Here is a 25,520-nt window from a genome sequence, read left to right as displayed (position 1 = left end):
TCTTATTTGACTATTACTACTAATACATTAATGTATGAGGTGCATTGAAATGTTGGAGCTGGTTGAGTGGAGCTGGTTTAACGTTTTACATCATTTAACATAAGTGATCATATGTTTGTATGTAACAAATCATAATCTGCAAAGTAACCAATAATTATATTATTCAGATAAATGCAGAGCAGTAAAAAGTATTATCTATCCCTCTTTAATGTAGTGAAGTAGAAGTGTAAAGTAGCATATAACAGAAATACTCAAGTAAAGTGCCAGTAAATGAGCTCTACTTAAATATAGCTCATGATTCATTGTAATTAGTTAGTTTCCACCACTGGGTTTTAGTTTGAGCACACTGTTATCCCCGGTGCATTCAGCGCCAGGCATCAGAGCAAGCAGAAAGCAGAGTGAGGAAACACGGCGTGTGTTGTCCTGCCTTTTCTATCACCCTTCTCCTTTTTCAGTGGGATCCTTAGAGACAAGATTTAGACAAATCATAGATGGTTAGGGGTCAGGCATAAGATTACCAGTGTACTTTTAGCTGGTCACAGTAGCGCTACAACAGAGAATAGAGATTAGAAGGGGAATCTGTTCACTGAACAACTGGATATAAATCTGTTTTCATAGTAATCATTTTGCTGTTTATATAAGCATGTACTATAACTCAGTTTCCTATCTGAACTGGGTTTCTCACAGTTGTCTGGTTTCTTGTGTGCATGCAAATATAACTGGTGTTCATCATTTTAATCTCTCCTTCACACTGTGTACTGTGAAATTACAGAAAAGAATTTAGAAATCCATTCAGTACAGATGATTTCTAAAGAAGATAGAACTATGATAATATCAGTAATAAGAAAAAGAATAGATTTTCAGGAACTCGAACAGAATACTGACTATAATCTAAGCAAGTAGCTGGGCTTTTTTTTTCTTCTTTTTTTTTTTTTTTTTCCCCATTTTCAAGAGAAACTAACACCACTCGTCCACCTAAAGGTCCACTTGTTAGCCTTTTCCAGAGCTTTCAACCATATTACATAGATGTCATTAGCTGAGTTGGAATTTTCTCAGTGGTCATGGAGATAAATCTGTTGCCATGCTGTTATGAAGACATCCATAGGACTTCACGTCCATGTTGGCTTTCAAGTCAAAGGAATAGTCTGTCATTTTTGAAAATTTGCTGAGATTAAATGAGTACATTGAGACCACTCTGCTGTTTGTACAGTAGAGGGAAGCTACTGAAAGCAGCAGTTTAGCTTAGCTTAGCAAAAAAAACACTGGAGACGGGGGGAAATAACTAGCCCGACTCTCTCTGGAGGAAATAAAATTTAGCTACCAGCACCTCTAAAGCTCACAAACTGAATTTATTGATTCAGAAGGTTGGTTAACAGTTGTGTGTTTTTTCCTTGTCTTTGAAGAGATTTGGTCAGGTCAGAAGGGTTGATGTTGTTGACACTTTGTATGTGATATTGGGCCTTACATATACAATTGACTTGTCTTGACTAACTACTTTATTGGGCATCATGCAGGTGTGAGTTGGGTGGTGGTGCAGAGCAGCAATCATGGTGGCCCTGTCACTAAAGATCGGCGTGGGGAACGTGGTGAAGACCATGCAGTTTGAGCCCTCCACCATGGTGTACGACGCCTGCCGCATCATCCGGGAGAGAGTTCCTGAGGCACAGCTCGGCCAGCGTGAGTCCTCTGTCTCTCTCTCCCCCTCCACACACACACACACACACACACACACACACACACACACACACACACACACGCACAGACATATACCACTATCCCCACGGGGACACTCAGTCATTGACATAATGCATTCCCTAGCCCCTTACCCTAACCTGAAGCTAATTCTAACCTGAACCCTAAAGCCAAGTCTTAACCTTCAAACAGCCCTTTGAAGGTGTGTTGGAAAGTGAGGGCTGGTCCTCACTTTCTGACACACCTGACACACCTTCAAAATGTCCTCGATCTGAAAAGTCTAAAACTCTTACTGTAAATGCACCCAGATGATAGGGCCATCTTAGAGGCTTGAGCATCGTATTTTGCCGGTTGATATCACCACTGCAACGCTAGGTGCATGTACAGTACAGGATTATATTGTTTTTTGCTTTAATGATGTCCCATACACTAAATGTGTTGACATCATTGCCCATACTTTGTGATACAGAGCAATGTGGGATTATACACACAGAACTGGAGATACATCAGGTAATTTATGATGTCATTTCTCCTTGCATCGACTGAATAGGAGACTACTGCCGTGTTATCACTCTGTTTCAGGTCATTCACACCTACAAAGCAGTGATCATGGTGAGCAGAAGGTTCACGGTGTAATCGCTTTGCTAGATGTGTGTTATGGAAAAGGAGAAGGGTCTTCCTTAATGTTGTCCGCACTCTTAACAATCACTGTAGGCATCAGAAACTGGTAGGACTAGAAGACAAGCAGCCAGTCGCAGTTCTTGTAATCTCCATGTGGTATCTCGGTCACCGCCATATCTCCGACACGTGGCTTCATTGAGTCACACATCAACTACTGCATAACCTTGGAGCCTACACGTGCTGATGTTCACTGCGCAGAAATGATGTGTAACATATGGCGGCTGTTTTTAAATTAAACTGCTGAAAGTGTAAAGTTTCTCTGTGCTCACCTGAAATCTGAGTTTAAGATGTGTACGTGCAAGCAGGATTTGTGACATTATAACCAATTTGAAAGTCAATCCTGGTCCGATAGGCAACTTCCACAAGCATCATGTGGAAACCTGAAGCTTGAATCACAGATGGTCGTTCAGTGATGTAGGAGACATCCCGTATCCAGTTAGTTATATTTGCATATTCATATATTCTGCACTTTTTTATGGAAAAAACATATCAGACAGAAATTATTATTCAAAAAATGCCGTAATTCTTTGAACATGTCTGGAGGGGATCTTTAAGCATTTTCATTTTTTAGTCATTCATTGAATGTTTTGGATCCGACTAGGATATTCTCTAACATGGAAGCTGGGTACTTATCTTCAGCTTGTAAAACACAGCTCAGGGCTTCTAAAGCTGTTTGTGGATAATAATGAGCTCTGATCTAGGACAGCATGTGCATTAAAGGCTTTTACTAGTGGCTTGGGGGTTAAAGTAAACAAGCACATACAGTATACAGTAGTCACACAGCAGTATGCCAAACAGAGTCACATAATGAGTGATTCTCTTGACATGTAAATAACTATGTTAAGAAAAACAAAACAAAAATCAGTCAACTCCTTAAATTGTCTAGGGTCCAAAAAGTGTGATACCACAACACAAGTTCCTAAAGAACTGCTACAAAGCAACACAAGGGAGTGGAATGCAGGAGATGAATTGTGGCCTCGCTACCTTTGTCTAGTTGATTACAGGCTCTGCAGAAGAGCTGCCGTTGAAAACGCAGCTGTAAACTTAGAATAGCTCTCTCCTCCACAGATACATCAGCTGCCATGCATGCAGAGTTCTGTCTTGTTACGTAAGCTATTTCGACAGCAGCTCTATGCCTTACTTGTTCCAACCTGTAGGTCATTTTACGTTTAGAAGGACAAAGTGTTGAAGCCGGTATTTCTGACTTTGCTTCTACTCTCCAGCATATTAAATGGTTGAATTCTGTGTGTTCCGTTCAAAAGACAAGTGGTCACAGTTTGGAATGTGTAACCTGGTATGTTCAGAGTAGACGTATGGGTTGAAACAGACGATAATCATCCAGTGATCCACTGACTTGGTGACTATTTGTCCACATGTACGTGTATACCTAGACACACTTCCAGTGACACACTCAGTATTTCTGTTTCCTTCTGCAGCCAATGACTATGGACTGTTTCTGTCTGACGAAGACCCCAAGAAAGGCATCTGGCTGGAGGCAGGAAAGGCCCTGGATTATTACATGTTGAGGAATGGGGTGAGTCACTCTCACACACACCACTCAAACACCACTAACTGGTACAAATACTTAGCTTTTAGCACATGACAGCGTCCCATACCAAGAGTCAATGGAAGGATTGCAGAATGCGTCCAGCCTGGTTTAAACCCTGTGTCGGGGGACAGATTCCTTTGTAAACCACCCCTCCTGTATAGGAACACCGTGGCGACACAAACAGTTACAGGGACTTTTGACTAAATAGACAAACACCATACAGACCTGAAAAACAAATAGTCAGAGCTGTGCCACCATGAACACATTCCCCTTTGACTCTATACAATGTCTTGTTTGGAGAAGATCTGACAAAATTCACTTTTGGGAATATCAGAATGAGTTCTGGTTTGTTCAGGGGATTGGGGAGTATCATGGATAATCAAGCCTGAAAGATGTGTCAGGCATGTTTGACATCTCGTAACAAAGACTTGTCTCCTCTGTTCGTCAGGACACTTTGGACTACAAGAAGAAGCAGAGGCCTCTGAAAATCCGCATGCTGGATGGCACAGTGAAGACCGTCATGGTGGATGACTCCAAGATTGTCAGTGACATGCTCATGACCATCTGTGCCAGAATAGGTCAGCTCTGTCACACTCTGTCACGGGTGAAATACTGCCTGCTGATTGGCTGATTTTTGTCCTGATGTCGTTCTACTAATCTGTCCATAAGTACATCACTTTCAGAACAAGATATATTGACGCTGCTGGTTAATGACGGTTTTTAGTGTGTCATGAAAGCTGCCATTAATTTAAATAGTCCTCAGCTTGTGTATGAAATGTAAATGTAGTGACCTCAATCTGTATGTGTATCAGGCATTACAAACTATGATGAGTACTCGCTGGTGCGAGACATTGGTGAGGAGAAGAAGGAGGAGACCACCGGCACCCTGAAGAGAGACAAGACTCTGCTGAGAGATGACAAAAAGATGGAGAAGCTGAAGCAGAAGCTCCACACAGATGATGAGTGTATGACCAACACAAGACTTCACACCTACTGTCTTTAACACATTCAATGATGTGTGTCATTTTAAGTGGAAGTGACGAATCTCCTCTAATTGTGCTGCATGATGCAGCTTTGTTGAGTGTGGTGATGTATTATATATATATATATATTGTGCTGTCACCACCTGTGACACACAGTTGGCCTCTACATCTTTCCACCTTTGCTTAGCCTCTGGGCAGGGTGAATTGGCAAAATAAATAATAATCCAGATGATATATTAATATACAATACAAACAGTCCTTGTAATATTATACTGATACCTAATGAGACTTACACTTTTTGCTTACTTTAACCAAAATGTCACTTCCATCTTCTCTTATCTACGCCACTGAATGATGCTGCTGTGAGACTGAAGTGTGAGTGGAGCCTCTGTCTGGGAGCACAGTCACATACATAGGAATGAGCTGTTAGGGAGGTTAGAGGTCATTTCCTAATACGATGAGAGCAAAGCTAAAACAAGAGCTGCAGTGATTGGTGGCTGAAACCATCAGTACAATGTACCGTATGTTGTATATTGCCAGGAACACACATTCCTGACATGCAAACAGCAAAGCCTCCAGCACTGACCAGCTGCCGCCAAACGCCTGTCCTGATCACCGACACATTTTAGAGACAGTCCAGGGACCAGTCACTCTTTGCCATTCCTAAGTCTGTTTATTTGGGTGGTGTTTTTCCTCAGTGAACTGGTTGGACCATGGCAGGACGTTGAGGGAACAGGGTGTGGAGGAGACAGAAATGTTGCTGCTGAGGAGGAAGTTCTTCTACTCAGACCAGAACGTGGACTCCAGAGACCCTGTCCAGCTTAACCTGCTCTATGTCCAGGTATGCAAACTACTCACACAGACCTAATAACTTTCACTGGCAAGCTTCAGTTTCCTCCTTTCCTCTTTCTCCTGGACAGAACCTGTCATTTGCCAGTGCTCAAAGGATTTAAAAAAATCTGCATTAATCAGTAGGAAGCCTTCTTTTGTGTTTGACATTCGCTAATTGCCGGGTTACATTTTTTTATTCACAAGTAGTACGGTTTTCTCACATCTCCCATTTTAGAAACTTGTTATTTGGCAGGTGGACATAGACATGGAGTACTTTTCCCTCTGTAGTTTTTCCTCAAATAAAAGCTGATATTAATACAATGTAATATCTGTGACAGACGTGACCTCAGGTCTCCATAAGGACGCACATGTAGCACGACGGTTTGAGCAGGCTTACAGATAGGCTCAGGTTCAAGGTGGAATAATCAGGCAAATAGGGCCACTGCAACCTAGTCAGTACTAGCATAACTAAATGCAGTAATGAATGAAATTCAACTCAAATGCACCACAGAAACAAAAAGTTGTCTCCTATGTGTATCTAACACACCACAGTCTTATTTAATTCAAAATTCAACTCCACGGATAGTGACAGTGTTTACAAAACATACTGTATCGAAGCAGACGAAGATGCTTGCCTTCATTCGAGTGCTTGTTTATTCCTACATAGGGTCGGTAGGATTTAAGTGGAACATTTGCGCTGCTAGTGTCTCTGTTAACCTTGGACTCTACCACGCCTTCAAATAGGAGTAACAGCTGAAAGCAGCAGCAGTTGTCATAGCCTCCAGCCAATCAGAATCAAGTATTCTCCATGGCCATTGGTTGTGCTGCTCAGGTTGATGTTTATGCTGTTTTCATGAAAGTAGTTTCATTTGTTCTCTTGACTGATGTTTGATAATGTGTGTGTGTGTGTGTGTGTGTGTGTGTGTGTGTGTGTGTGTGTGTGTGTGTTTAGGCCCGTGATGACATTCTGAACGGATCTCATCCTGTCTCCTTTGACAAGGCCTGTGAGTTTGCAGGCTATCAGTGTCAAATTCAGTTCGGTGACCACAACGAGTCCAAACACAAGTCTGGATTCTTAGAGTGAGCACTGCCTTCATATTCATACTCGCTGTTTTCTTTTGGTCCCATCCATTATTATTTGACATTTCTGTTTCGAGTTGGCTTCTTGAAATGGTCTTCAGGCTTGTTTGATTTTAGCTGAACTTTTCCCTCCTCAGTTTAAAGGAGTTCCTTCCCAAAGAGTACATCAAGCACAAAGGAGAGAAAAAGATCTTCCAGGTAAGAACAGGACTCTGTGGAGGTACAGGAGCCTGATGGTTCTGATTCCACTGTCCTGCTTATTGATGTGATTCTTCATTAATCCTGGATAGATGAAAAAGAGTACACACAGGTGATACAATATTCATTTAGTACAGTTACTTAATGACACTCTCTGATTTTTAATATTGAAACAAAACTCACAATATTGTTTTCAGCATCATCAGCAGTGAGAATAGAGGGAGCTTTGAGATTTGATGGTGGTCTAGAAAAACGTCTTAAGCTGAAGTTGAGCAAAAATGTAACAGTCTTAGTGAAAACAGGATATACTGTTAGTTGACAAATGCCCATAAATCATGGGATGAAACAAATCTCACAGCGATGACTTGTTTTTGGGTTTGCTTAATTAATGCAAACATTCCTCTGATTGCGTCTATTGTCTCTGCAGGCACACAAAAACTGTCAGAACATGACAGAGATCGAGGCCAAAGTCAGCTATGTGAAGCTTGCCAGGTCTCTGAAGACCTACGGAGTATCATTCTTTCTGGTCAAGGTGAGGAGAAGGATACCTCTCAGCATTTCTGTTGGGTGGATTGCAAAACTCAACCAGGACACACTTGAAGCTACTGAGAAGCGTCACGTACTTAGTCCAGCTAAGTGACACCACTGGAACAGATATGAAGTAAACTACATGAGTTTTTAGCCACTTCAGTGGAATATTGGCTGTTACAAAGTGATGGTATTACTTCTTTAGGGCAGAAGGAAATATAAAGCTTTGTAAATAAAAATACACGTAAAATGCAATTTTGTCACATTTAATGTTTTCCTCTCTACCAGACTAGTATACAGAACATCTAATCTGTTTTTTTTTTGCAGCATAGGGAGCTGGGAGCTATCGAATCCTACACATAATCATCTACTCATTTTAATTACCACTACGTGTCGATACAGTAGTTGAAGGGATAACAATCTAATACAAATAAAAAAGTAATAGTGAACTGTACACAAGTTTCAGTTTGTAGATAATCACATTTGAAGTTTGCAGGGTGTGTGTGGGTATTGTAGACATGTAAAAAAAAAAAAAAAAAAAAGTTAAAAAAAAAGTATCAACATTGCTGGTTTATGTCCCAAAGGACATTTCAACTATTTCCTTAAACTTCCTGTAGGAGAAAATGAAGGGCAAGAACAAATTGGTGCCTCGTCTGCTGGGTATCACCAAAGAGAGTGTGATGAGGGTCGACGAGAAGACCAAGGAGGTGATCCAGGAGTGGAACCTGACCAACATTAAACGTTGGGCTGCATCGCCCAAGAGCTTCACCCTGGTGAGTTCTTCACGGAAAGACGGAGCATGTCACAGACCCTGAACTGCTTTAGAGCTCTCAGTTTCCTTTCCAGTCGTCACCTATGGTAAAAAAGTTTGTGCATTGTTTAAAAAAAAAATTAAAAAAAAAAAAAAAAAACAGGCATATTGGATTTTAGCAGCTGAAATTAGTTTACCTTGCAGTGTGTCTGGACTCCCCCTCTTGCTGCTTTCCTCTCATCTAAGTACAGCACCCTAGACCCTAGCTGTGTTGAGGCATGATATCCTGTAATTGCATGTGATCCCTGTCGTGTCTTAGACTGAATGACTCAACATGTGTAGTCATGCATGTTTTTAGTGAGAAAATACCATCTTAAAATCCTTCCTGTGTTCAGCTTTCATGTGCTTTTTCGCTGTTAAAGTAAGTGTTGGTGTCAGTATATTCCTTGACGGTTTGAGAAACTAGGTTGGACTTTCTTGCACGGCCCTAATTGGTTTCATATCCTACTGTATTTATGTGAATCAGGGGCGAAGTGGGAATAAAAATTGGGAGGAAACGTGGAGATATTTCACATTCACTTTTGTCATTACTACACCACTGTGCTGGCAGCTGTCACTGTGCATCCTTATTATGATTTGGACAGTAGCTACAACACATTGAACTGTATGTGTAATATTGTTCTTTGTTCTGCTTTCAGGACTTCGGAGACTACCAGGATGGTTACTACTCTGTGCAGACCACTGAGGGAGAGCAGATAGCTCAGCTCATTGCCGGTTACATCGACATCATCCTCAAGAAGGTAACAGCCCACTTTGATATGGAACCAACATTATACACTACTGCGTTAAAATGTATCAGCTTACCAACTTGATGTTTTAATCCCGGACCCCCCCCCCCAGTCTCTTCTTCTTTAGTCCCCGATCAGAGAGTGGACAAAAACTTTACCTCACGATGTCCTTTGCCTAGTGTGGGTGACATGAGCTAGATTCCCTATTGTAGAAAAACAGTCAGTGAAACTGCATCTAGGAGCTATGTAGCAGAAACAACTGTGCAACAATGAAAAGCCATACAGACAGCAAGGTGACACTGTCTATGTTGCTCCATACAGAAGCCCACAAGCAGGGAATCTTTGTATTACACCGCTTTATGTTTCAAAGAAAACAAAAATGTCAATGATCATGTCTTTAATCCCTCTCCCTTTCTGTCAGACTGTTTTTGATCTTCAGCCTTAATAGACACTTTGTTTATTACAACTGTCTAAATTGTACAGAGGGAAAGTAATATAGAGTCTGTTGAGACAACATTTAGCCTATTGGGTATCTACCCTTAACGCGTTTAAATCAAGGGACATGAATGATGAATATCTCTTCAATGTAATGTAGTAGACTCTCAGGACGATGTCGTAAATGAGGATGCCACAAGCTCTTTATCTTGCCTCACGAATGTATTTCTTATTATGTTGTAATGATGTCTTGCTGCTTAAAACAGTTATTGAAACTCTCCTACTGTTTACTTCTTTCTCATTTCTTTCACCCATTTATTAGATAAAAATCTCACAATATCTACTCTCCTTAAATGTGTTTATTGATTGAAATATACATTGTGTTATAAGTGATAAAACCTACACACTGTCTCCAAAGTGCCATACAGGTGTTGTAGCCTGCTTGTTGGCAAGCCCTTCTTAAATCAGGAATCTTTTTAAAAGGACATTTTGTATGGTCCAGTTTAATCCCCACTTATGTCATTACTGCTTTTTCACAGAAAAAGAGCAAAGACCACTTTGGCCTGGAAGGAGATGAAGAGTCAACCATGCTGGAAGACTCTGTGTCACCCAAAAAGTAAGTATGCGTGTTTGTGTGGTACTGATACAGCATACTATGATTGTTAATCATTTATATATATACTGTACATTTTTCCACTCGTAACCGGTTTTAGTTTTCAGTAGTTTTAGACATATTCATTACAGTGTCCCCCTACTGTTAAGTTATTATCATTCAGAGAGACACAAAAAGTTGGTAAAAATGCTAATACACTGATCAAGATATCCTTCAATGCATAGCATGAGGTCACTGCAATCAGTAGCAGTGAGTGCTTGGGGGACTTGGGTTAGTGCTGACTACTTCCACTACCCAGTTTCTTGAGGGGAAATCCTGTATTTAGGATTCAAGTAACTTATCTCTTCTTTTCCTTTTCTTTCTACCATCACTCCAGGTCCACAGTGCTGCAGCAACAGTTCAATAAAGTGGGCAAGGTGGAGACGGGCTCAGTGGCCCTGCCAGCCATCATGCGCTCAGGAGCTGGAGGGCCGGAGAGCTTCCAGATGGGCTCCATGCCTCAGGCCAAGCAGCACATCACCAGTGGACAGATGCACCGAGGACACATGCCCCCACTGGTAAAACAACATCACCCAAGGCTTTAATTGGTAGAACGTCACTCACACTGAGCTGTGATCTTCATTTTCTGCATCTGTTCTTTTCTCGTAATTACTTGGTTGTAACAAGTTTACATATATTTTAGGAAACCTATGATGCCTTTGAAAGTACAGTGGGCCAGGTATCCAACCTGCTCAGACTTTTCACAGATTTATTTGTTTTACCAAACTGATTCATAGTGGATATAATTAGGAGTTTTTGTTTTTTATTACAAGGATGGCTAAATACGATTCAACCACAAACAGAATCATTACCTGTAGTCTCTGAGTGGAGGCCAACAATCATTTTACATATTCATTTTACAGCAGCAACATGAATATTTTTTACGGTATAAATGAGTGTTGGGTCAGAATGGGAAAAGGATGAGAGTTATAGGTTTTAGAATAAAGTGAAATGTCTGAGGGGAGATTGAGCCCAGAACAAATCCTTTGCTTGAAAAATTCATAGATTTATTTTTTTTACTAGTTTCAGGCTATGTTTACATGAATCAGAACAGTCTTAAATGATAGGTCTGGTGATATCTATATTTTTCTTATTGTCCGCAAATCCCATGTACCTATCCAAACCAGTCTGTGCCATAGAACTCCATTGTTGTCCAAAAACTATTAAAAACAGATCAGTTAGCCACAGTGTTGCACTCACTATAGCACCAAATGTGTATTAATCCACCGCTCAAAATAGTCCCCAACAAACGCATATCTCATCCTGTTGAGTAACATTTGATTAAAACTACAGAAAGCAACTGTTTTAGGAAATTACTGGCCCTTTTTAAAAAGGAGACTATGCATTAAAGATTGACATCTTCAGTGGAAACCAATCAGGTTTGGACTGAGAGTCAAAGACACGGTACGGAAGTCAGAAAATAATGAGAGGACTAACACATGGTTGGTTTAGGTCTTCTCATTGGATTTACTGACGATAAGACGAATATAGAATATAACTCCAGCTCCATCCATTAACAGCTGAATACACATAATAAAACAGTACCCAAGTCCAAAAATACTGATATTGATATCGAGAGAACAGAATTAATTAGGTCATACTAGTGACAGTATTTTTGTGTGTCCACAGACTTCAGCACAACAAGCCCTGACTGGAACCATCAACTCCAGTATGCAGGCTGTCCAGGCTGCCCAGGCCTCTCTGGATGACTTTGATACTCTACCCCCACTGGGAACAGACGCTGTGAGATTGAACTCCTGTACACTGATTCCTAGTGGATTGATTTGACTGCTGATATGATAAAAGTACCAAGCAGACCATTCTGCATGTTTGATTTTTTTTTTTCTTTGTTTAAGGCATCCCAAGCCTGGCGCAAAAACAAGATGGATGAGTCCAAACATGAGATCCATTCCCAGGTGGATGCCATCACAGCAGGCACCGCCTCTATGGTCAACCTCACTGCAGGTAGAGTCACTGCAACATCTTCATGTTTTCATATTGGTGCTGTTTGTTCACATTGAATCTCTTGAGAAGAATAAGTGGAGGCTTTTGACCCCAATTTTAAAAAAGTTCAGCCTTACATCATGGCCTCAAAACTGATCAGTGTGAACCCTCACAGATGCACAATTGCGTGGATTTAGATGAAGGGTTTTCTAGACCACAGTATTTTAGAACATGTAGACATCATGCTCAGTTTACAAAATTTTAAATTGACTTGTCGGCCATTATTAATTGATAACGGCTCAAACCTATAGGGTTTCACACTTAAGTAGTAACCATGTGAATCTCTATCATAAACCACGGCCCCCTTTCAGTGAGTCCATATTACATTTAAAGATACAGATAAAGCAAGATTCTATGCATTATAGGCTGCTGAAATTTCATTTTCCAAAGTGAAAGTAATATCAAACATGTTTAATGAGAAGGTATGCTCGCTGTGTGGAGCACTTCTGATGTTGGGCATCAGGTGATGGCACAAGCCAGGATCTAATAAACCATGGCTGAGGTAGGAAGATATAACACCCAATGATACCAGGTTATGTCTCTAATTATGTGTCCCAGTGCACCCTAGGGTGTCTCACAGAACCTGTGAGACACCCTAGGGTGTGGGACTCAGTTTGAACCTGTAATGTCTGTAAATGAGTGGTCAGTATATTCGGGTGACAGGATTTAACCAAAAACAGGACTGGGATTAACAAGATGAGGCCGGTTTATAACTGCTCCTGATAAAACTGGGTCTTGATCCATTGGAAAAGGTTTTGGAGAAAGCAACGTGGAGGAACGCTGACGCCATACATCAGTTGAAGGTGTTTTCAGTACACGTTGGTTGGTTAACGACGCTCAGAATGTTGGAGATGGTGTTTTGTACCCACAGCCGTGAACCTTATGAATAAATTGTGATATACTGTAATGATGTATCCTGTGATATTAGATATATTTTGGACATTCAGCTTTAATTTGGAGTTGTACATTTTCTGGTTTTATGTGCATCCCTTTGAATTTGCCTAATAATGATAATGATAATGCTGTTTTGCCTTTTAACTTACCATCTTTGCAGGCTCCTGAGCAACTCTCTGCCTGAATGTGTCTCTAATGCCAAACTAGTTTTCTCTCTGGGATTTAATAGTTAATACAGTTGTCTATCTACCCATCCTCAGGTGACCCAGCAGAGACGGACTACACAGCGGTGGGCTGTGCTGTTACCACAATCTCCTCCAACCTGACAGAGATGTCAAAGGGTGTGAAACTGCTGGCAGCGCTCATGGAGGATGAGGGAGGAAATGGGCAGCAGCTTCTGGGTGCTGCCAAGAACCTGGCCTGTGCTGTCTCTGACATGCTGAAGACTGCTCAGCCTGCAAACACAGAGGTACACAGCAACACTACAAGGAGATGGAGATATGTTGGTTTTTTTTTTTTAGTTTCTATTCTTTGTTGTTTGTGTTCACAATATATTTTTTGTTGTAGCCCCGTCAGAACCTGCTGCAGGCTGCTGGAAATGTGGGCCAGGCCAGCGGAGAGCTGCTGTCTCACATAGGAGAGACAGACACTGATCCACAGTTCCAGGTGTGTCAATCTTTACTATAATTGATGCAGTTTTGAATTGATTTTTACTACATTGTTGGTGTTACTGCATTGTTACTCTGTAGTACTACAAAGAAACACTTTCATGGGAAAATACTGTAGTGTATGTTTAATGTGGGGAGAGTACAATGTATGTGTAGTTGTTCGTAATTTTACTTGGCCTCATCCAGGAAGCAATTTTTCAAATCAGATTAGTTTTTAAATGACCTTCATCAGTGATTCAAGAAAATGTCCCGGTTAAACCTTTCTAGAATTTTCTCTTAGTAATGGAGGAAATGTGTAAGTATTCCAGATCTCTGAGAAACAAAAAAAAAATGTGTAAGGGACTTTTCCCCCCGAAGCAGGCTTCTCATGCAGTGCTTAACACAAAAAGAATATAAAAGTTAAAAGCACAAAACTCATTAGGACTGGTGTCTTGACTGTATTATAAAACTGTTTCCTCCATTATCCCCCTGTGTCATGTCTATATTTGACAGTTTCTAGGTAAAGGATCTTTCAGGGGTGCCAGATGGAGAGTCCCCACTTATTGTCAAATGCTGGTAACAAATGTGTCCATAAGACAAATGCATCATTCTAAAGGGCCAATCAAAAAAATGTTGTTGTCAAAAAGGTAACAACAGTAAATAATCCAGTCCAACGTAATCATACTTAAATCTGTCAATCATAATACAATTCAAATCCAAGTTGCTACCAGATGACTCCAGAGAGTTTAAACAGTAGGTAGCCAATCAGGAGTGGGGTAGTAGCTTCTATTTAATTCTTCTGTACTCTTTCAATCATTCGTACAAAATAATCAATATCATTTCATGTCAGGTCAGGTGTGTAACCCAGTATCACAAACAGTATGTCTCAAAACGCCCACCACGGTAACAGTTGGGGTTGCTGTTGTGTGTACCTTAATTCTAATGGATCATATCAATAATTAATTACACTTCATCCATTACCAATTACACAGCTCTGACAGTAGTTCTCTGTGTGTAGGATGTTTACTCAAAGATTTATCCTCAAATACATGATTCTCAAGTTAAATGATAAATTCAGATTGTTACAAGTTTATCCCAATACTATACTCACGTGCCTATTTGTACTTTGAAAGATTTAAACATGATTATAACCATTCCTATAACCGTTTCTATACTGGCTGTAAAGTGAGTGTCGCTAACCCTAACCATGACCACAATATGAAAGATGTGGGTCAGAAAACAACAGGTACTGTGTTTTATAAAAAAAAAAAAAAAAAATTCTGATGTTCAGCTGAAGCTGATAGGCAGCAGTCTTTGTTAGTCAAATCCAGTGGGTATTTTTCAGGCTTACAGTCCTAAACTGGAAATGACTCTCTTACTGTGAATATCTCTCCATTGCTGCTCAACAAGGAAACACTTTACGGGGAAACGAGGAAATTTCTCTCTAAAAAGACTGAAACTTAAGAGGGAACTTGATTCATCTAATTCAGACTGCTGAAGCCTCAGATTAGCTTCATCTCAACTTCAGAAAGGAGTTTTTCACAGAACACGGACTGTGTGCACATTAGGAATGATTACAGCCACCAATAACTCATTCATTGGAGCCTTTGCGTAGTATGACCATTTTAGTGGTCTACTGAAATAGACCTAAAAATCTGAAACTGTCCTCTAAAGCTACACTCTATTGTTTAGATAGTTAGTAACACCGCCAAATCCTAGAATGTCTTTCCTGCTCATGTTTTAGTTTGATGACATTTTGCAGAAGCTTTCAACTTCTACCTGAGGCAGCTCCGAAGAGATAAAGTCTAATCAAGTTTGATTAAATGAACAATCCATAGGACATTAACAATCATCCTTTTTCCTTAATTTCCCTTTCCTGCCATATCACTAGATTTATTATTCCTTTCAGATTTTAATCATGTATTGTGAATAATTTCATAAATAATCCACATAATTCCAATCATTCAAATTTGTACAACACATTATCATTAATAACTGCCCCTCCTTTTCCCATGAGTAATGAGTGATCAGTGCTACGTAATGCTAACTGACGTGTGTGTGTGTCTTTGGCAGGACATGCTGATGCAGCTGGCTAAGGCTGTAGCTAATGCTGCAGCAGCTCTGGTGCTCAAAGCCAAGAATGTGGCCCAGAAGACAGAGGACTCAGCCCAGCAGAACCGGGTGATTGCTGCAGCCACTCAGTGTGCTCTGTCCACGTCTCAGCTGGTGGCTTGCACCAGGGTGAGTAGTCTACCTGACATATATCTACTCAGAGCTGGACACTGACTGTCTGAAAACTTAGGAGAACAGTTTTGTTGTAGGAGGTTCATAACTTTTTCCTGTTGTATGTAAATGCAGCCTAAGCTCTTTTTATTCTTCTATTCACCCCCATACACTCCATCTTATCCCTTGTCAAGGTGGTGGCTCCAACCATCAGTTCCCCAGTGTGCCAGGAGCAGCTGATTGAGGCAGGCAAGCTGGTGGCCAAGTCAGTAGAAGGCTGTGTAGAGGCATCACAAGGGGCCACCAATGACGAAGGCCTCCTGAAACAGGTGGGCGTGGCTGCCACAGGTGTCACTCAGGCCCTCAATGAGCTGCTTCAACACATCAAACAGTATGCCAGTGGAGGCCATCCTATTGGACGCCACGGAGAAGCCACCGACCGCATTCTGGATGTCACAGAGAACATCTTCAGTTCAATGGGAGACGCTGGTAGGTGAAGGGGTCTAAATTCGTGACCACAGGGTGCAAACAGATCACACTATTTTTTTGTGAACAGCAAGGCATCAAATGGTGCCATTGATATGTCCATCCCTCCAGCATTTTGTCCACATTAACACATTTTGACAGCTACTGGCCAGATTTCACTAAAATTTGCTATCTATCAAGGAGAAACTTTTGACATTTTGGACACTTTCCTCTAACACCCACCTTAGGTCAAACTGTCAGCTTAGTGTAAAAGATATCTGAGGGCTCGATTTCCATAAAATGTGTTGTGGATTTTCATGGTGTCCAGAGGAAGAATCATGGATGTATTATCAAACCTGGATAGCAGACTCGAAGAAAAGATGGTAACTAACTGGTAAAAATTATTGCGTAATGTGATGGCTGAGTATCTGGTGAGTCAGTGAACTGTTCTTAAGTGTCAAGAAAAAATTCCTCTATAGGCAAGGCCATGAAGGTAAATCGTATTCTCAAAATGTTGTTGAAGAGGCTAATGCAAGAAGATAGGAAAATATATTCCCACTTAACCACATAAATTTGATCATAAAACACATAGGTCCTGAAGTGAATTGAACATTACAGATTGATTTGATCTAACTTTGATACCAGTCCCACATGTGGAATTTTCCTTTTAACTCTACTTCTTCCTTTCCCTCTCATTTAACCCACCAGGTGAGATGGTTCGTCAGGCTCGTATCCTCGCCCAGGCCACATCTGACCTGGTCAATGCCATCAAGATGGATGCAGAGGGAGAATCAGACCTGGAGAACTCACGCAAGCTGCTGTCAGCTGCCAAGCTGCTGGCTGATGCCACCGCCAAGATGGTGGAGGCAGCTAAGGTCTGCCTTTGTCTTTGGATTCCATTATGTCTGCGCTCAACGCAATGAACAAACCTCTTCATTTCAGTATGTCTGTTCATCTGCTGTGTAATGATCATTTTGCCTCTCACCCCAGGGTGCAGCAGCAAACCCTGACAGTGAGGAGCAGCAGCAGAAGTTGCGTGAGGCTGCTGAGGGTCTCCGCATGGCCACCAATGCTGCCGCCCAGAATGCTATCAAGAAACGGCTGGTCAACAAGCTTGAGGTAACACGAAAAGAGGCAGAGTAAAGAACTACAGAAATCTGAGTGACACTGGCATCTGTGGCTCAGGAGGTAAAGCGGGTCGTCAACTAACCGAAGGGTCGGTGGTTCGACCCTCGGCTCCTCCAGTCCATATGTCAAAGTGTTCCTGTTTTATCATTGGTGTGTGAGTAGGTTTGTGTGTATGTGTAGAAAGGACTGTATGTATAGAAAAGCGCTGTATGAATGTGTGTGTGAATGGGTGAATGTGGCATGTAGTGTAAAGCGCTTTGAGTGGTCGATAAGAAAAGCGCTATGTATGTATATGCCTGTATTGTGTTTTGTGTTGCCTACAAAGAATTACGGGATTGACCAGTGGAAGCTAGTTTAACAGGTCCTTATCAGGTAGAATTAACAAAAAACAAACTGCTTTTAAAATGAGTATATCATTTGCCAGTGACGGATGCAACGATTCTACATCCAGCCATGCTTGGAACTCTCTATATAGTTCTTGAAAGGATCAGTCTTTTGTTATTCTGCAGTTTTCTGTTTTGTTTCTCAAGGAAGCTCATGTGCAGACCAAAACCAATGTGTCAACAAGTCTGTCTCGCAAGACTTTCTCACTTCCCTACCCTGTCTTTGGCTCAAAGCCCATTGGTTACTACTGATGGTGTAAATCTTCAGTAAACAGCTCACAACTATATGGTTTCTTTTTTAAAAGGCTCTGCTGGTCAGCGTAGTTTTAAGCAAACATTACTAAAATAGGAGTAAATGCATTTGCTGGGAACTATTATCAGCAGCAGATTAATCCACATTGTGGGTATTTGCAGCAGCAAGATGGTATGTTTGGGACTGAGTCAAAGTAAACTACAGTGTGTGTGTGTGTGTGTGTGTGTGTGTGTGTGTGTGTGTGTGTGTGTGTGTGTGTGTGTGTGTGTGTGTGTGTGTGTGTGTGTGTGTGTGTGTGTGTGTGTGTGTTCATGGTAATGAAGGAAGGTGTGTAACATTGGAGCTCTGTGACAGAGTGGAATAAGGAATACACAGACAATTCAGTGTTGGTTTTGGTCTTTTCATGAGATATGTTGACCATCCATAATACAACAATAATATTTCCAGACTTATCCTTTAAATGAAGCTGAAGTTGTAGAAATGTGGTTAGCTTATATGTCTGTGACAGTCTTGATTTGAGTCCTGTTTTTGAGACCCAGTGGTTTTAAGATGATTCTCACATTACCACAACATCCCCTTTGCAGTTTAACAAAAAAAAAAAAAAAAATCTCATCCATTTTTCACTCACTGGCCTCATGTGTTTGTATCGGACTTTGAAGGTCCATTCTCCATTAATACAGAAACAGTGTAGTGTGGTCTGTTTGGCTGAGGTGGACAGATTACCAATAAATGTGCTTTGGTCCACTTTTATTAGGCATCAAGCGTTTTTCAATCTCTGCAATATTTACTGAGTTTCCATGTTTTCTCAGCTCTGGAAAATGTATAGATTCTCTGCCTGAATGAAGAATTGCTTTTTTAGGCCGGGTTTTACTGAAATAAGCAGAGATTTGCCAACAACAAATTGATAGATTTCACTATTTTAGGATAAAAGAGAAAAGAAAAATATGAAAGTGAGTAAAATTAATGAACATTCCACTCACAAAAATGATTAAACACACCTACACTGTAAGAGTCACAGTGATAGCTTTAGATCCGTTTCAGTGCTTTTTAAATATGTAACATGACGCTGACTGGCTAGGATGTATTTAATCTTAAATCCTGTTTTTTTTTGGTATGGCATGTTCTATGGTGTTACATATAAAAACTGCCATAAAAAATCCCATGACACAAAATTCATCTGGCTTAAACTGCAGCCTACATTTCCACATGTTTACCAGGCTTTCCCTACAGGGGCCCACTGTACTGGTGTGGATCAAGTGGCAGCTTCAGTCAGTTGCCCCATGTGTTATCTTTACAAGTACAAAAAGTGAGTGTAGGGCTTTATAAGACAAATCTTTTACTCAGAAATACTTGACAATTGGCTTTTGTTTTTGTGATTTAAAGGATCATCTAAACAAGTATCCCCATATCCGTTCTGCTATTAACGGCTAATGTTGTGCTAGCTACTTTAATCAGTTATACAACTTAAACGATATTGATCACTAGTCATATATAAGCACAGTGCTAAAACATATACTCTTTTTCCTGTTTACTGTCAGAATGCAGCCAAACAGGCAGCAGCAGCTGCCACACAGACCATAGCTGCTGCCCAGCACGCTGCCTCGTCCAACAGGAACCAGGCTGCACAGCAGCAGCTCGTCCAGAGCTGCAAGGTAAGCACACTCACTACCTGCTTCCGTTTGGTCATCTCAGCACACTGCACAGGTTCTAGTTATAGACAGAGTGGCTTTGTCTTAAAAATATTATCTCTCTTTTTTCATTTCATTTCGCTATATGTGTTATCCTTTTTGCTTGCATCCTTTTAAATCCATCTTGAATGACAAAGCTCCTCCAGTCAAAAATTCAGTGATTTGACTTGTTTTTCTACATACCTGCTACACAGGATTACAATACAGACAAATAAATAGCATTTTGACTGTTACATAAAATAAAAAAAACTCCCTTTTGGTTCCTGTTTTTTTCCCCCAAAATATAGCGTAAGGCATTAATTTTCAAAGCATATCTTCTGTATATGCTGAACCAGATAAACAGGCATTTTAATTTCAGTTGGAGATGAATAGTCAACTATTAGATTTTTTTCATGTGGTGTAATGTTCTCTGTGTGTGTGTGTGTGTGTGTGTCTGTGTGTGTGTCTGTGTGTGTGTGTGTGTGTGTGTGTGTGTGTGTCTGTGTCTGTGTCTGTGTGCGTGTGTGCGTGTGTGTGTGTGTGTGTGTGTGTGTGTGTGTGTGTGTGTGTGTGTGTGTGTGTGTGTGTGAAATCAGGTAGTGGCAGAGCAGATCCCTCAGCTGGTACAGGGAGTCAGAGGCAGCCAGTCTCAGCCTGACAGCCCCAGCGCTCAGCTGGCCCTCATCAGTGCCAGCCAGAACTTCCTGCAGGTGACTGTCACACTACCAGTTTCATGCACTCAGCGAACTTGGGGAAACTCATCTACATTTTCCCAATAAAGCAGAACTTTCTATAGTAATACAGTAGTAAAGTAACAGAACAGAACATACATCTGGCAGAAAAGCACAGTATAGTATTTTGTGTTTTAAGTTGTAATTGTTTTGCTGTGATATCACATTACCAGTCAACAGTAATCCAATAGTGAAAAGTTTAAATGCTGAAATGTTATCTACTGTGATGGGTTACACAATTCAAGAAAGCCTCGAGTCTCTGCAAGTTCATTTTTATAGTGTTCTTAAATAACCTGAAATCAGTGTGTGGGTGGAGAGCTGAAGAAGCTGAATTAAAAAAAAAAAAAAAAAACAATCAAAAAAACATGTTTTGGAAAATGTATGCAGCAATGGCTAGATTTCCATAAAATCTAATGTAGATATTCATGGTCCAGGGGATACATTCTAAAGACTCTTTCACCTTACCTTTAGTTCCACTTTTAGGTTAAGCATTACATACTTTAGACTTGTTCCTGGTAAAGGCTCTAAAATACCTAAAACATCAGTATGTTCTGTGTCCGTTCAGCACTTTTATACTGTATATTTAATTGAAACTCGGTGCTAAGAGTTTGTCTCCTCTTCTCCTCTACCAGCCTGGTGCTAAAATGGTTACAGCCTCCAAGGCCACTGTTCCCACTATCAGTGACCAGGCCTCAGCAATGCAGCTCAGCCAGTGTGCTAAGAACCTGGCCAGTGCCCTGGCTGAGCTCCGCACCGCCTCACAGAAGGTACTACACGTCTACATTCTTTATTATAATATCTGGATTATGTGGACTCAACCCAAACTTCACTAACATGCTTTCAGTAATTACACAGCGAGAGCTCCAGAAGTTTATCTAGCTTATGTCATTTTTACTAGGAGTTTACAAGCACTGTAGTGACTGTACTGATACAGTCAGTATCTGTTTGTCCTGATTGGTGGAAAAAGTCTAGGTCTAGTCAGATCTACAAGCATCAGCATTAGATTCATACTTTATTCAACAAACCTGATTTCTGATACATTACTAATATGAATTGTGTAGAAGTTGGCTGGGTGACAAGTAAATAATGGGCCTCCTGTAAGAACATCTTCATATTCTTCTCTTAAACCTCTCTGACTTTTTTCTGTGAGCTTTTATGTACGAGTCCTCCAAGACAGATTCACCAAACTCTCTTAAATGAACAAACTAGTTATAAATCTCTTGTTTTCAGCCTCATGAATGTCACCTGTTCATGAGTAGCTGATCATTATTAAATCTGTGCTCCTAAAATTGCTCTGTTTGTGGGCAGGTTTCATTCACAAAAATGTTGCCAAAGAGTAAAAAGACGATTTTTACACTGCAGAGCTTCAAGTCCCACAGCCAGAAATCAGCAAACTAAAAGAAAAGACGCACCAGTGTCAGTGGTGGTTTTAGATGAAGAAATACTACAATAATATGAATAATACAGTGGTGAATGACATGTCATCAGAACAGCACTGTACTCTGACAGTCACAGACATAAAGAGGGAATGGTTTGGACTAAATTAAGTTAGAATCTAAAAACATCTCTCTAAAGCAAAGCAGGCCATGACTAATATGAGAGGCGCCGTGTGACTGTCATGGAGATATTTTAGATGAGGGAATACTAATGCCTACAGAAGGTGAAGTTACACTGTCAGGATCAACAGAGGATGATCCGGGAATTAATTTGCAATATGTTTTGTTTTAGTTCTAAATTTAATTTAGTTATTTCATCATGTTTAAACTCTAAATTCGTTCAGATTAAGCCTTTATGATTCTTCCCCTGTGAAGAAAGTCAGACTATCTGAACATGACTCATCTGGACCAATCATGAATTTGTTCATATCTCGGAAAAAATTCTTAGTGAAAATTGGTGAATGTTATAAATTCTTTTAAATCCCTCAAAACTTGCCGCTTCAGGACAAATCTTTTCGTACAAGTGGTTCATGTCAGGTGCATTGTTATCTATTAACTTTAAGAAGAATCATATTGTAATTTGGTAATCATATAGTGTTATTTTTTTTACACAATAATTAAAAGTAAAATGAATCTAAAAAACAAGACACTGACATTTTGGTGACTTTTCAAACATTTGCTTTGTTATAATGTGTAGGCCCAGGAAGCGTGTGGTCCATTGGAGATAGACAATGCTCTGTCAATGGTGAGAGATCTGGAGAAGGACATGCAGGAGGCCAAGGCTTCGGCTGAGGAGGGCAAACTCAAACCACTGCCAGGAGAGACGGTGAGACACACACATACACACACACACTCAGGAACAGTCTTTATCCCTTACCAGCTTGGACATCCGCAGCAGAAAAAGCTCCATTTCCCATAGCCAAATTGAAGAAATGTATTCAGAACAGTATGAATAAGTTTGTTTCTTTTCCTCAGCTTGAGAAATGCTCCCAGGAACTGGGTACCAGCACCAAGGCTGTGAGCTCAGCCATCGCCCAGCTGCTGAGTGAGGCCACCCAGGGCAATGAGAACTACACAGGTGGGATTAACACTAACACACATAGACAAGAGCAACAGAAAATGAAATTTCACTTATCTCTTTACATCCTCAGATGTTCACAGTACATCAAAATGTGTTTTTCCACACAAAAAAAACCCATATTAATATATGAAAGTAGCCTACAAACGACTGCAACCAAAGTGTCAGGAATTAAAATAGCGTTTTTTGTGAATAACAATAAAATCCATTGTTAGGCCCTGTTAAATGGACCACACAGAGAACCAAAAATGCACAAGCTTACTGCTAGTGCCAGGTTGTTTTATATAGAGATCCAAAGTGTTCCGAATTACTACTAATACTTAAATATGAAATGATAAAATCATATGAAGAAATACAGACAAAATACATAATTCAACAATGTAATTTTGAAATGTTCATTTACATTTTCAAAACTCAGCTCATTATAATGAAATATTGTTGTGAAAATTGTTTAGAGCAGGTCATTTTTATTTTCATCCCAGCAGTTTTTATTTCCGAATATCCATTTTCCCACTGACCCAGTCTTTTTCCACCAATCAGGACAAACAGATGTTGCTTTTGTCTGAATGAGCAACCACTGAAAACAATTACCTGCTCTTATGTCATGTCTACACAGAAAGCACGTGAGCAATATTTTTCACTCGTCCCGCTCACACTCATCGGACAGAATAGATGCGCTGTCATTTGACTCAATCCAGCCGTCTGCTCAGGCTGCATAATGGCTTGCATTTTACTTGCGCTTAACACCTGTACACGTGTCCCGAAGTCTATTTACCTTTCATACCACTTCGGTCACGGATAACTACAGTAGTTGTGTATCGAGCTTGGAGTGCAACCAAAAGAAGGGTGATCAGCACTACTACTGTGCACCAGAGCTGCTGCTATGCCAACGGGCTGCTCATACTACGCCTTCTGTGAAGATGCAGTGTAAGAAGCAGGATGAAATGCCATATCATCATAATGAGCTGAGTTTTAAAAATGTGTTTGATGACTTCAATTCAAAGGTTCTATGTTTTGTCTGTATTTATTTGTATGGTTATTTATTTCATAATGTCTTGGGTCATCATAGTAACAAGTGCATTGATTCTACCCAAATGTAACATCTGAATCATGTCATACCACACGCTGAAGTTAGTCTCTTCTCTCCTGTTGGATCCAGGCATGGCAGCCAGAGATGTGGCCCAGGCTCTGAAGTCCCTGGCCTCGGCCGCCAGAGGAGTTGCAGCCAACACCGATGACTCACCAGCGCGCAATGCCATGCTGGACTGTGCCGGTGATGTCATGGATAAGTCAGCCAACCTGATCGAAGAGACCAAGAGGGCCATCGCTAAGCCAGGAGACGCAGAGAGTCAGCAGAGGCTGGCCCAGGTCAGACAGAGACTCAGGGACAGGGAGGGACAGTAACAAGTGTGGGGGGGGTCAGAAATGCCAAGGGCTTTTAGGTGACAGCTACAGCGGTTCAGTCCTGACTGATCAGTCCGTCATTGATAGTTACATCAGACTTAATTTAGATAATGTCATCAAAATATAGTACTGTCTCTAGCTGGTCAATTAACTATTGTTGCTACCATGTCGGATCAGAGAATGAGTTTATAAATGCTGTGGATGATAGCATGAGATTTTTGGCAAGTCATGACATGAGAACATGAAGAGAAGCTGTTTGTGAATTCAGACTGTTGGCTGTTTAGTAATAAGAGTCTAGGTTAAAAATGAACTTGCACAGACTTGTAACATGTTTGACTTAGGTAATTCAACTCTGAACATGTGTGTGTGTGTGTGTGTGTGTGTGTGTGTGTGTGTGTGTGTGTGTGTGTGTGTGTGTGTGTGTGTGTGTGTGTGTGTGTGTGTGTGTGTGTGTGTGTGTGTGTGTGTGTGTGTGTGTGTGTGTGTGTGTGTGTGTGTAGGTGGCTAAGGCAGTGTCTCAGGCTCTGAACAGATGTGTGAACTGCCTTCCTGGCCAGAGGGATGTGGACAACGCCATCCGCACTGTGGGCGAAGCCAGCAAGACCCTCCTGGCTGATTCAGTTAGTACAACAGTACCTGTCTGTACTAAGATAGATTGCATTACTGCTGATGTATAAGCACTCAGAACTCAGATGAATGCTATTTTTTTACTTGGTTTTGTGGGTTTCATGGTGAAGATTCTCTGTCTTGGTATGTTCTGGAAAGCAGGTTTAGAGCAAACGCTTGAGAGTGTTAACCCTTTGTTGAGTGAAACTCTGAGTTTTCAGTTCCAGAAACTTAACTTTAAATGTGAGTCAGTTACCACAGTAATCTGGCAGGTTTTTTTCAGCAAACCCTGAGTTTCCCTCTGTCTCCTCCTGCCGAGCCAGAAGGAGATGTGTGTCACAACATCTCATTTCCTCATTCATAAAGTCCATATCAAAATGCATAAAGATGTGTAACAATAATGAGACTAATGATAAAACTAATAATTATTACA

At 40.8% G+C, this 25,520-nt stretch overlaps 1 protein-coding gene across 3 annotated transcripts in view; it reads left to right on the top strand.

Annotated features, from left to right (window-relative positions):
- tln1 (talin 1) overlaps positions 1 to 25,520 on the top strand; it is an 85,311-nt gene that overhangs the window by 21,634 nt on the left and 38,157 nt on the right. For all 3 annotated transcript variants that reach the window (XM_040158438.1, XM_040158436.1, XM_040158437.1), the window contains exons 3-29: positions 1,515 to 1,677; positions 3,810 to 3,907; positions 4,371 to 4,500; positions 4,735 to 4,887; positions 5,604 to 5,746; positions 6,689 to 6,816; positions 6,954 to 7,014; positions 7,442 to 7,546; positions 8,160 to 8,315; positions 8,992 to 9,093; positions 10,056 to 10,132; positions 10,506 to 10,686; positions 11,798 to 11,911; positions 12,025 to 12,133; positions 13,327 to 13,535; positions 13,634 to 13,732; positions 15,787 to 15,954; positions 16,131 to 16,425; positions 17,110 to 17,276; positions 17,392 to 17,520; positions 19,704 to 19,817; positions 20,429 to 20,542; positions 21,196 to 21,330; positions 22,697 to 22,825; positions 22,975 to 23,077; positions 24,237 to 24,445; positions 24,982 to 25,101. In XM_040158438.1, coding sequence (XP_040014372.1) covers positions 1,548 to 1,677; positions 3,810 to 3,907; positions 4,371 to 4,500; positions 4,735 to 4,887; positions 5,604 to 5,746; positions 6,689 to 6,816; positions 6,954 to 7,014; positions 7,442 to 7,546; positions 8,160 to 8,315; positions 8,992 to 9,093; positions 10,056 to 10,132; positions 10,506 to 10,686; positions 11,798 to 11,911; positions 12,025 to 12,133; positions 13,327 to 13,535; positions 13,634 to 13,732; positions 15,787 to 15,954; positions 16,131 to 16,425; positions 17,110 to 17,276; positions 17,392 to 17,520; positions 19,704 to 19,817; positions 20,429 to 20,542; positions 21,196 to 21,330; positions 22,697 to 22,825; positions 22,975 to 23,077; positions 24,237 to 24,445; positions 24,982 to 25,101 — 3,678 coding nt within the window. In that variant the 5' untranslated portion in view covers positions 1,515 to 1,547. The remainder of the gene's footprint in view (positions 1 to 1,514; positions 1,678 to 3,809; positions 3,908 to 4,370; positions 4,501 to 4,734; positions 4,888 to 5,603; positions 5,747 to 6,688; positions 6,817 to 6,953; positions 7,015 to 7,441; positions 7,547 to 8,159; positions 8,316 to 8,991; positions 9,094 to 10,055; positions 10,133 to 10,505; positions 10,687 to 11,797; positions 11,912 to 12,024; positions 12,134 to 13,326; positions 13,536 to 13,633; positions 13,733 to 15,786; positions 15,955 to 16,130; positions 16,426 to 17,109; positions 17,277 to 17,391; positions 17,521 to 19,703; positions 19,818 to 20,428; positions 20,543 to 21,195; positions 21,331 to 22,696; positions 22,826 to 22,974; positions 23,078 to 24,236; positions 24,446 to 24,981; positions 25,102 to 25,520) is intronic.

The sequence above is a fragment of the Xiphias gladius genome, chromosome 20 (assembly GCF_016859285.1).
Source record: "Xiphias gladius isolate SHS-SW01 ecotype Sanya breed wild chromosome 20, ASM1685928v1, whole genome shotgun sequence".
Classification (NCBI taxonomy): domain Eukaryota; kingdom Metazoa; phylum Chordata; class Actinopteri; order Istiophoriformes; family Xiphiidae; genus Xiphias; species Xiphias gladius.
Note: the sequence above shows the minus strand (reverse complement) of the source record. Positions and strands in the feature narration are given on the sequence as shown.